This window comes from Cydia splendana, chromosome 27 (assembly GCF_910591565.1).
Source record: "Cydia splendana chromosome 27, ilCydSple1.2, whole genome shotgun sequence".
Lineage (NCBI taxonomy): Eukaryota > Metazoa > Arthropoda > Insecta > Lepidoptera > Tortricidae > Cydia > Cydia splendana.
This window is the reverse complement of record NC_085986.1, coordinates 909856-922787: the sequence shown is the minus strand read 5'-3', so window position 1 is coordinate 922787 and position 12932 is coordinate 909856. Positions and strand designations below refer to the sequence as shown.

Genomic DNA, 12932 nt, shown 5'->3' with positions numbered 1-12932 from the left:
GTTGTTTTTTGTATATTGTCACCTCTGTGCTAAACACATAAACAGTAGACTTTTAAATAAGTGTTAAGTGATTGGTAGTGTACGCTTATTTCCGTAATACTGTTGTTTTACCGATGGTCAATGACATTTGCAGTAGTCATTATTTTTCACTGTTTTTCAATAGATATCAATTATTTAGGTAAACGGACCTAGGTACAGTTAAATGATGACTCACGTTAGACTGGGTCAGGACCGAGCCGGAGCTTGAAAGTACCTACCACGTAATCACCGATCAGCCGTCATAGAAAATGACATACCGGACGCCTCGGCCCGGGCACGGCCCGGTCTAGTGTGAGTCATCCTTTAGATAGTTTAGGTTGTTATCTATATATAAATGCAAGTGTCCTGATACTGACTGATTCATCAACGCAAAGCCGAAACTACAAAAGATAGAAACTTGAAATTTGCACACCAGATTACATTTATAAAGTGTACAAGAGATAAGAAGCGAAAAGGGGATGAAAGTTTGTATGGGTTTCAAGTTTTATTTTAAGCTAGAAATTTGAAACTTCGTAAAAAGATATAACGCGGAAGAGTAGTCCACGCGGACGAAGTCGCGGGCTACAGCTAGTACGAAATACGTTTTTGGCAAAAATTACATACATAATCGTTGTCTGAGTAGTCAACAATACAAGCCTTCTTGAGCTTACAGTGGGACTTAGTAAATTTGTGTAAGAATGTCCCTATAATATTTATTTGATTATACATAAAATCTTAAAGATACGGTCGTATACCGACACTAGGAAAATACTAACTGTGAAATATCAAATATCAAATAAAATCAAAGCAAATTGATACAAAATGAATGTTATTAAATATTTATCAATCAAAATCATCATTTGATTACTTTTCCTCACATGTGGATAAAATCATTGATAAAATGCAACTTTCGTATTAGTTTCTGAATAATCGCTTATAGTAGGGGAGCCCAAGAGGGGATTTTTGTGTTTACTCGAGCGCGTCAGATTAAGATATGAGTGATATCTGGCTACCCCGTGTAGTCTACCTTCACCCCTTTTAGCCATCTATGTTGAGCCCTTGGTTGGTGGGGGGTTGGTGGGGGGTTCAACAAATTGCTAAGCAGATTGTGGATTTGGTCATATTAGTCCAAATTAACGCTATAATTGTGCTATTAATAAATCTAATAATTTATTTTATACATTTAGCATCGTCGGCTCCCCAATAATTAATAGTGTAGTAAATGAAGCAAGTTGTTGTATGGAGACCCATGCATTAATTTCTCAGTCGATGAAATTTAGCTTGGTTATTGTATAGTATGAGCCGAGACTAACATTATAAATATCCAAAAAAAAACACTCCTAAGTTAGGTAAAAACACAAATCTGATTATATATTGAACCGAGTAATTCCTCAGTCCAAAATTATTTTACAAAATAAGTTATTTGTATCAGTATGTGATACTAGAAAAAAATCTAAATGTTTTGTCAAACATGAGAATATTTTTTTATGATACTTCCTTTTTTTGACGCTCATTTTCATCGGAAAATTGCTCTGTCATTTTTTTCTTCTTACATGATCTTAGAATATAATTTGGCGCAGTGGGTAAAAAAATAAAAAAAAATGCGTATCGAAATGTATGTATTATAGAACTATTAAAAACTGAGAGTGGAAAATTATTAGATTTTCATTTTGTAGGTATAAAACGGCAATAAAATGGCATTCCAGTGAAAAAATTAGACTGAGCAATTTTCCGGTCCAAGACACGCCAAAAAATTTTATTTTATTAATACTGGTATTTCTGCTGGGATATTTTTTTGATATTTTATATATTGTTGCAATGCGTTACATGAATATGTCTGGTGAAGAAAGTTTGAACGGAGCATTTTTCCGTAAAAAGATATTAACGATTTAAGACTTTAGGTATTTACTTTAATTCTATTATTATTATTCTTTGGAAATTTATACAATACTTTTTATTTATTGATACTTTATCATACTGTAAAGTTTTTTCTGGCTGAGGAATTACTGCGGGGTCCACTACCTTTATTTACTACACTATAAGAGGGCCTTTACCAGCTGTTGTGGTGAAAAATTACAATCTACGCATATTAGATGTCACGAGCAGAATATCTATTTATTTAGTTACGTACCCAGGTAGGTAGGTATATACTTATGCGTGAGATACAAACATTGTGTTTTTAGGGTTCCGTACCCAAATAGGGTTACCAGATGACAGGAATTTTCCTGACATGTCAGGAATTTTGGGCTTTTGTCAGGAATGGGGACGGAACACGAAAATGTCAGGAATTTTTTGAATTGATAGACTTTTTTATAAAGTACCTTTTTATTTACTTAATTTACTTAAATTAATCCAAAAATAATAAATGAGATCAACTCAACTTATCAATAACTTCGTAATTACATATTAAGTAATTAATCTTTACTCAAGCATACATACATAGATGTTTTAGAAATCGAAATCATGTCTAATATTCGCATTTGCAAAGATAACAATATAATAATAAGTATCCACTGCCTCTGTGATAAAAAAAAATGTAGGTAAAACATCTTGTTTAATCGGACCTAAACTTAACTACTAATTGAACAAAATAATACTATTGCACTTTTAGCTTCACTAACGGCTAACACCGCTGTCTAGCTATCACGGTTCGTGAGATACAGCCTGGTGACAGACGGACGGACGGACGGACGGACAGCGAAGTCTTAGTAATAGGGTCCCGTTTTACCCTTTGGGTACGGAACCCTAAAAACAGAATAAAATTAAGATTTGAGTGGGGCTCCCATACAACAAACGTGATTTTTGACCGAAGTTAAGCAACGTCGGGCGGGGTCAGTACTTGGATGGGTGACCGTTTTTTTTTGTCGTTTTTTGCATTATGGTACGGAAACCTTCGTGCGCGAGTCCGACTCGCACTTGGCCGGTTTTTTTTTTCAAACTGATGTCATATTACTTCCTAAATTTACATATCAGTATATATTTAAGTGATTAAATGCAATTATTCGCATGTAAAGTACGTAATATGATGCTCACGCTAAAAGTGGCAAGTGCTAAAATCATAACCAAACATATAGGTATTGATGCGCATTTTTGTGCTTGGATAAGCATTTAACGTAAGGCAATTTTGATTGCTGTGTTTACACTTATAAATAATAAATAAATATTATAGGACATTTTTACACAAATTGACTAAGCCCCACGGTAAGCTCAAGAAGGCTTGTGTTGTGGGTACTCGGACAACGATATATATAATATATAAATACTTAAATACATAGAAAACAACCATGACTCAGGAACAAATATCTAAGATATCATCATACAAATAAATGCCCTTACCAGGATTCGAACCCGGGACCATCGGCTTCGTAGGCAGGGTCACTACCCACTAGGCCAGACCGGTCGTCCTTATAATAATAATACTTATAGATATAGGTATCTCTTACAATTAGCAAAGAGACTAGAGTGTTACAAACTCTCTTGAAACAAGTTTTTTTTGTGTTTTATGGTTCCGTACCCAACGGGACCCAATTATTAAGACTTCGCTGTCCTTCTGCCTGAGTGTCTGTCATCAGGCTGTATCTCATGAACCGTTAAAATTTTCACTGATGATGTATATCTATTGCCGCTATAACAACAAATACTAAAAACAGAATGTAATAAATATTTAAGTGGGGCTCCCATACAACAAACGTGATTTTTTGCCGTTTTTTGCGTAATGGTACGGAACCCTTCGTGCGCGAGTCCGACTCGCACTTGGCCGGTTTTTTCCTACACTCTTTCTAATTCTTGCTGTCACCATTGATGAGGAGTTTAATTAAAAACGAGAACAATAGATAATCCTTGCCGCGTGACAATTACCTACCGTGAGACCAGGGATGTTACGGAGCTCCGGTTCCGTTTCCGTTAAGGCGGAACTTCCGTTTGGTATTACACATCCGTTTCTGTTCCGGTTCCGTTATGTTTGAAACGGAAGTTATAACGGATGTCAATGCTTCGCGCGGCGGCGGCGTACATCAAAAACAAACGTTCATACCAGTCATTCGCTCATCGCCCGGCTTGCCACTTGCTACGCTAATTTGTTGTTTGTTTGTATACTTTGTTTTATTCGTGTTATTAAAATTAAAATCGTATGAGGTCTGTTGTATACTGACTACTGCTGTGTGTAGTGTCACAGAATAAATAATAGTACTGGGTACTGAAGACTCACTCTCTAACAAAACGCGTCTGTTACGATCAGCACAGATATGGCCGCTAGGTGGCGACAGCGCGCCACGCGCGGCTTATGGCTTTCCTCATAATTGGTATCGAACGGATGTACTTTTAGCTACCTGTAGCAAAGCGACGAAATTGCGGAGTGAGCCACGCGGTAGTGTATGTGGTGAATGTTAGTGTGTAAAAAAACGCACAATGAAGCCGAAATCAACTTCGATTTGGAACTATTTTGATGAAGTTAGTCACGGCTAAGTGTAAACTTTGTCTGAAGGTTTATTCTAGAAAGGGCAAAACGACTGCATCGTTAAAAAGTCAGGCTCCGATTCTGGTTCCGGTTTCCTTTCCGTTTTCGGTTCCGTTACCGTTTTCGGTTCCGTTTCCGTTTTCGGTTCCGTTAAACTAAATTGAAAACATCTGTTTCCGTTTTCGGTTCCGATAAAACCACATCCGTTACATCCCTGCGTGAGACTATATTACTATTCAATGATGATTGAAATTCTTATGAACCATCATAGGTAAGTAATTTGTATCAAATTGTCACCTATTTGTTGCTATAGTCTGTATCTTTAGGTATTTAAATAAAAGTAAACAAAATCTACCCTCAAATGGCTCCTTAAGCCAGTTGAGGGTAGAAGAAAACATTACACGACCAAATAATGTAGGTTAAAGTCAGGTCGTTCAGTGACTGATCCAGGTGGTTTTGTTATTGGTCGGTTAAAAAATAAATGTTATAACTACCCGAAAATGTACAAATTGTTTGTTTACTTTTATTTAAATACCTAAAGGTACAGAGTATAGGTTCCGGGTTCGAGTTTCTCCACACTTTGTGATTGCAGTCTGTGCAGAATTCGCTTAGTCGAGATGTGGTCTAGTTACGACCACATCGTTATCGATTATTACATGCAAGTTTCCTCACACGTTTACCTCAATCTACTTACATCTAGATGGGACGGCCTCTAGTCTGGGATGCCACATGTGTTGACACCCTCGCGCCGTCCCACCTTCCGGGCACCAGCAGAGATGCTGGTCATGCCGCGTCCATGGCAGAAGACCTCAAACGCCGCAAATATGCCACCCTTGGCAGTAGTTATATTTTTGAGGCGTTTGGATTCGAAACGCTGGGGCCGTGGGGGCCAAGCGCGCGCCGTATATACAGGGCCTTAGCGGAGCGCCTTATAGATGCCGCAGGGGACCAGAGGGCTGGCCTGTATTTTGCTCAACGCGTTAGTATTGCCATACAACGTGGCAATGCGGCCAGCCTTCTGGGCACACTGCCCATCGGCAGTGACTTGGGGGACGTTTTTTATTTATAGGCGTTTTATTTTAAGTTTATTTATGATTTAGTTTAAAGATAGTTTGTATGATTATTTTTAAGCTAATTTAATGTTTTATATTTATTTAATAGTGTTGTAATAAAATTAAGTCATACTACACTTTACTACAACACTGCACAATTAAATTATCTTCTTAGGAAATATTTTTGTAAGTATATGACACATATTCAATGTACCTATCTTGAAGAAAACTGATGCACTGTGATGCCGAATAATATCTACCTACATCACGTTTTATTATGTTATATTACTTTATTTACCTATATTTTTAGACTGGCTAGACCCCAGTAACTGAGCATTTCTTGTGTTAGAATTGGGAATTTTTATATTATTTCTATTCAGGATCACCAGCTTTTTCTATTTTTACTGAGAAAAAACGTGTCCCCAAAATTTTTGGTCCGTTTTATTACGGTTTTCAATACAACCTTCTATGACCGTAACAAAACGACAAATAACAAACAACAAAAAATTGTATGAAATTTTGGGGACACTTTTTTTCTTGTATTAGGATCGAAAGGGCTCGTGATTCTGAGTGGAAATAATATGAAAATTCCAAAATCTAAAATGCAAGTTGGGGGTAAGGTAAACGTACTAGTGCTCGACATGCTAATGCCCAATAGATGACACCTTGCTGTTACCTCTATTGACAATGACTTAAGTTTCAAAATGACATGTACTGGGACCGCGTCGAGCACCAGTACGTTTACCTTACAACTTTAATTAGAATAGCTCAACTATTAGTACCTACCTACTCTTAAGAGGAAAGGTGACAGCCACTTCTCCATACAAACGTAGTCCACATTTTCCCCTCTGGATATTGACATTATGGAAAATATTTTTATATATTTTGATGTATATTTTAATTTTTAACCATAGACTATGTTTGACGTTTTCGATTTTTTGATTATTGTAAATATTAAGTGCAAAAAACAGATTCCTACAAATTTTTAAACGCTCCTATCAGTCCTAACTAATTCTTTCACTTTTTACATTTAATTAATTTGTAGTTTAAACGTAAAATGTATTATTTATGGCGCAATAAAGAACCTACTTTGCTTACTAACTCTTATAATGAAAAGGCGGTTTCGCGGGGCTCCTCCGCTCTCCTCTTAAGATCGTGTAGAGTAATTTTGGCATCATCGAACGTTTGCTTGAAAGTGTGACGTTATCGATGAAAAGGGACCTTAATGTCGATGGCGCTTACGCTATTATTAACGACGCTCCGATATAAATACAATGCCGCGCGACGCTGTGCGGCGTAAGCGCCATCGACAATAAGGTCCCTTTTCATAGATAATGCCCCAAATTATCACTGTTTGACAAGCACACGTGACAGCACGAGAGGCGGGTGTGTGCACAGTGAGGTAATGTTTGACTACTGTCAATGATCCGTGACATTGCCATGTATAGGTAGGTAAAAATGTAGATAAATCCATTTGCATTTGTAAAGTGTTTGAATAAATACCCAATATGTACCTAAATATATGTATTTATCATCACATTAAATGGTAAAGGCTCTCTTGATACTTCAAAACCGATGAGAAAGGTTGCATTTTATCCACAAGGCAAAGTAAAAATGAGGAAACAACTCAACATTTGCGTCTAATTACTCTACCACTCTTACATTAAAAATAGACAAAAAAATCCTCTACCACTCTTGTGGACATCAGTTTTTGACGAATAAAGACAGCCTTTAAGAGTTGGTGTGATAATAATTTTGGATATGCCAGAGTAAATTTATTTTGTGGTGTAACTTGTGTAGTTTACTATATTTTTAAGCATAGGCTACCTGCCTTATAGCTATAGGCTTTTTTTCCATTTATTTACATACAATATATATACAGTGGTACTACTAAACTAAATTAATAACTAGCTTAAATCTAAAATAGGCCCTTGAGGCATTGTACCAAGGATGCTGGCAGCATTTCCTCGCTGTATCGCAACGCTGATGCCTGATACGTTGTGCGAGGTAGCCGCCAGCTCTTCGGTCACCAGTTACGTCGACCAGACGCTTCGCGATTTCTGCGAACAACTTATGCGCGCTGGGACCCCATGGACCTAGAGTTTCAACTCCAAATGGTACAAAATGGTACTCTCTACCGAGGCTCTTATATTTGTTACGTTTTAGAATTTCGGCGCTATAGGCTTAAAAAACTGTCCCTAATATATTTTGTTGTGTAGTTTACTCTAGTTATAAAGCAGGTACCGACAGATATTTTAGTTTTGGTTAAAATTAGCGACCCGCCCCGGCTTTGCACGGGTTACACAAAACCCAAATATACCTACACCTAAACTTTCCTCAAGATACACTCTATTGATAGGTGAAACTGCCTAAAGCTGCAATTGTACTCTAATTCATACAATTTATTATTTATTCAATTTAATTCTGTAAGTATTCAAAAATATTTTGACACAATTAGTTGTATATCAGCCACAGCTATGCGCCTACGTTTGATTTTTTTCGAAATTTTAATTATTATAAAACTTATGGGCATTTAAAAAATTGTATGAAATCTAATCTTACGCTCCTCATTTTTACAATATTGAATTGAATATAACATATTTTATATTTTCCATCACGTCAATATCCAGAGAGGAAAATGGGAACTACGTTTTTATGGAAAAGCGGCCGTCCCTTGACGTCTTATTAATGGGGATTAAGTAAGTGAGCAGCACGACGTTATGAATGAATGAAATGAATGAAAATCTTTATTTCAGGCAACTAATGGCCCATCTCGACGTTGTGACGTTATCTATGAAAAGGGACCTTATTGTCGATGGCGCTTAGGCCATTATTAACGATGCTCCGATCAAAGAGTATAATAATATATGCTCCGATATAAATGACTGAATGATGACGACCGGTCTGGCCTAGTGGGTAGTGACCCTGCCTGTGCAGCCGATGGTCCTGGGTTTGAATCCCGGTAAGGGCATTTATTTGTGTGATGAACACAGATATTTGTTCCCGAGTCATGGGTGTTTTCTATGTATTTAAGTATTTATATATATATATATATCGTTGTCTAAGTACCCACAACACAAGCCTTATTGAGCTTACTGTGGGACTTAGTCAATGTGTGTAATAATGTCCTATAATATTTTTTTATTTAAATACAATGCCGCGCGACGATGTACGGCGTAAGCGCCATCGACATTAAGGTTTTCATAGATAATGCCCCAATTATTGTAATCAACGAGTCAGTACATTAACGTGTAATATAAATTTTATGTATTCATTATTCTATATTAATAATAACATATGTAATGTTTACGTTATTTTATTCGAATGACATTGAGATTGAGTGACATGACAATTAACTATTTCTTCTACAGCCGTATTAGAGGTTTCATAGTATGAAATAGGTATAACACCTCCGTCGCAAATCTCTAGGATCGGTCTTCTGCATCTTGAATTGGTATTACGGTGCCCAACATCTGGTCTATGTGCCTCTTCCAAATATCTCCAGAATCCATCCTAATCTCGTAATGGAGCCGGCCTAGAGTTTTAGTTACCGTTCCAAATTGCCATTTTTTACGTCCGTTAGCATAATCTCTTGCTTAAACTCTCTGGCCGACAGTAAATGACCGAACGGTGCGGTTTTCTTCGGACCTTTCGGGTCTTGCCCCCACATCTTCCCCCCTAATCTTGAACTGCACGTGCAACGTATTTCTTATCGTTCTGCTAAACATAAGTTCATATGGGCTCTTGCCGGTGGTAGTACTCGGTGTTCTTAACAAACGTTCCTTTACTGCTAGGATTTTGTCGTGCAGATTACCTGGTTCAGTGTCCATGCAATTTAAAGCCTTTTTAATGGTCTGTACATATTTCTCAGCTTGTCCGTTAGTAGCTGGATGGTACGGTGCGGACGTTCTATGTACTACTCCTTTTTTCTTAAGGTAATCTTCGAACTCTGTTGAAATGAATTGACGTCCGTTATCAGAAACGAGTGTTAAGGGAAACCCAAACGTAATAAAAATCTCATGTAATTTTCTGATACACCACGAACTGGTTGTCGTTTTGGTGGGGAAGATTTCAACCCATTTGGTGAAAGCATCGACAACTATAAGTAAGGACTGTCCTTTCAGAGGTCCCGCGAAGTCAATATGGAGTCGCTGCCACGGGCCGGTTGGTGGCTCCCAGTGGTGTAGTGTAACTGGTGGAGGCTCGTTTTGATGCAGGCGGCATTCACGACAGTTTCTTACCACATCTTCTAAATCCTTGTCCATATTTTTCCAGTAGACGTAGCCTCTTGCTAGTAATTTCATTCTCACCATACCGAGGTGTCCTGAATGTAATTCATCCAATACTCGTTTTCTCAGCGCTACTGGTATAATGACTCGCGTTCCCTTTAAGATACACCCATCTTGAATGGTAAGTTCATTATCATTGTAGCCATATCGGCGAACAGTCGTACCTGCCATCAATGCTTGTAGTAGGATGCTGTATTCGGGATCTCGTAAGGTTTCTTCAGCGATTTTCACACGGTCAATCGCAATGGTGTTCATTTGATTTAATTGAAATGCGGTATATATGTACATCAATTATATTGGGAGATATTGTATCTACTGGAAATCTTGACAGATAATCAGCATTGCTATTATCGTTGGAAGTCCGGTACTCGATTGTGTAATTGAAGCCGGATAGGAAATGTGCGTAGTGGAAAAGCCTCATTGTGCTCATTGCTGGCAAGGTCTTGTGTGGGTGAAAAATGGTGGTTAGGGGCTTATGATCAGTCACCAGTATGAATTTGCGACCGTAGCAATAGTGGCAAACTTTTTAAGACCCCAAAACAGCGATGTAGCTTCCTTGTCTATTTGGCTATACTTTTTCTCGCTACTTGTTAATGATCGGGATGCGAATGCTATAGGTCTATCAGACCCATCCGGTAAGCGGTGCGATAGAACAGCTCCAAGTCCCGTAGGTGATGCGTCTGTAGCCAAAACCAGAGGATGTTCTGGATTGAAGTGGGTCAGCACTCTGTCGCTGAGTATTTCTTTTTTGATGCTATTAAAGCTTTCAGCACATTTCTGTGTCCACACGAAGTGTGCGTTTTTCTTAAGCAGGTTATTCAAAGGCGTAGATATTGAAGCCAAGTTCGGTATGAATTTGTTATAATAATTAGCCATGCCGAGAAAAGTCCTTAATTCATTTACGTTGCTGGGTGGTTTAGTATCTGTAATAGCCTTTACTTTGTTTTTATTCTTGTGTAAACCATTTTTATCAATAATATGTCCTAAATACTCAATGCTCTCCTTCATAAAATGGCATTTCTCTTTGTTTAGTTTCAAGTTGTTTTCATTTAGTTTTTGAATGAATGAAATGAATGAATGAATGAATGAATGAATGAATTAATGAAATTAATTTATTCCAGAATGTGAATCCATATGTGATTAAAACATTTAAAACTAATTACATAATAAAATATGATGATTAAATTAAATTAAATTAAGACGTACACAAACACAACAATTAATTATAAGGACCTGAGTCTCGGGTCACCCCGACCCCGATACGACAGGCTTGTGGTAGGCCCTCCATCGCTCGTGCAGCGGACTGGCGTCCCACTCTCTGACCGCCGACAGTAGAGTGTTGGAGGAGAACTACTTCTCCCTTCTGCTTTTTTGTAGTACTTGTCGTAGTCTAGCCAGCAGTTGTTTTTCTGAAGATCCTTGGATGATGATGTCATCGAAAAAGCATTTGACGCCGGTAATTCCTTGTAGGAGTTGATCCATGAATTTTTGCCATAAATTTGGGGCTACTTTGACTCCGAACATGAGTCTGTTTACTTTAAAAGTTCCCTTGTGTGTGCTGAGGGTCTGCATCATGACACTTTCTTCGTCCATCATCATGTGTAAGTAGGCTTGGCTAAGGTCTAATGTACAGAATAACTCTCCTCCATTCATCTCTACCAAGATGTCTTCTATGATAGGAATGGGATACTGTTCATCTTTAATGGATTTATTTAGGGTGACCTTATAATCTGCGCATAAGCGTATGCTACCGTTAGGTTTGACAATCGGTACAACAGGTGTCCCCCATTCTGAGTTGTCAATCTTTGTAATGACTCCTTGTTTACATAATCGATCTATTTCGTCGTCTACCTTATCCTTTAGCGCGTATGGAATGCGTCTAGGTTTGACAAAGATTGGCGTTGAATTTTCATTCAAGGTGAAACGACCTTTGTAGTTAGGTATACAACCTAGGGTACCATCAAATACATTGGAAAATTCAGAGATAAGTTTTTCGATGTCTGGATGTGTTTCTAAATTGACCTGGTTAACATTATCCATGTCTAATTGCGCGTATCCATGTTCGGCCAAAGATAGCATCTAAGTCTTGTTTCATAATGTAGAGTTTTCCATCAAATATTTTGTTTTTGTATTTGCATGTGACATAGGCTACGCCCAATGGTGCGAAAACTTCTTTCGTGTATGTCCTCATTGTAGTTTTAGTTTTGTATATCTTACACCCTGTATTCAATTTCTGGAAATCTTTGTAGGACATGGACGACAGGGCCGCACCTGTATCAACTTCCATGACGGTGTCCTTGTTGTTGAGAGACACGTTTATCATAAACTTGTCTGTGTTACGGGATTGTATCAAGTTCATATCCCAGGGTGTGTTGTCATCGACTGTTTCAGATGAGCTATCCGTGTCGTCTCCTTCCGTGAGTTCATGTTCTATTTGTTTGCTAGCTTGTGTAGATCGTAAACAAACTCGAGCTAGATGGCCTTTTCGTTTGCACTTGGTACATGTGTCATTTATGCTTCGACACGTATTTGCTTGATGTTCTTGACTTCCGCAGCGAAAGCATTTTCCTTTTAAGTCTTTAATCGAAAGAGGTTTGTTATCCATTTTACGTTTGGAACTATTGTATCCAGTTTTAATTATGTGTTGGTCTTGAGGTTCTTGCGTAGAGCAGTGTGCAGGTGACATGTAGCTACTGTCAGATTTTGCCAGTTCGAGTGTAGTTGCAGTTTTTACTACGTCTGTGAAACTTGTTACCTTTGCTTCTTGTAAGAGTTTTGTTCTTATGTCGTTGTCGCGTAAGCCTCTTATAAATTGTAGAGTGAGAAATTGATCACAGATTGATCTCTTGCAGTGGCTACACGAAAACTCGCAGTCTTGGCATAATCGTTTCAATTGCGAGGTATAAAGCATGATTGATTCATGTGTATCTTGAACTCTCGTAATAAATTTATGTTGACATGCCCAAACGCTAGGCTTTGGGTCTACGTATTCCTTCAATATTTTGGCAACCCTATCGAAATCCATTTCACAAGGATCGTCGGGTGCACATAAGTCGTAGGCTTTTTGGTGTAGGTCTGGTGGCATAGAGCTTAATAACATTAGCGTCCGGGTTCTTG

General features: G+C 38.0%; 3 protein-coding genes across 3 annotated transcripts in view; all 3 read right to left on the bottom strand.

Moving 5' to 3' along the window:
- LOC134803844 (putative fatty acyl-CoA reductase CG5065) overlaps nucleotides 1–12932 on the bottom strand; it is an 80283-nt gene that overhangs the window by 60238 nt on the left and 7113 nt on the right. The gene's annotated exons all lie outside the window — the stretch shown is intronic.
- The window catches only part of LOC134803843 (putative fatty acyl-CoA reductase CG5065), a 36045-nt gene that overhangs the window by 16070 nt on the left and 7043 nt on the right, over nucleotides 1–12932 (bottom strand). The window lies entirely within an intron of this gene.
- Nucleotides 9123–9830, bottom strand: LOC134803662 (uncharacterized protein K02A2.6-like). The gene has a single exon (XM_063776450.1). It carries the CDS (start codon nucleotides 9828–9830, stop codon nucleotides 9123–9125), a length of 708 nt encoding a protein of 235 aa, XP_063632520.1.

What these genes read in the sequence shown, in the direction of transcription:
- LOC134803662 (XM_063776450.1), bottom strand. Translation starts at nt 9,830, where the DNA reads ATGAAATTACTAGCAAGAGGCTACGTCTACTGGAAAAATATGGACAAG.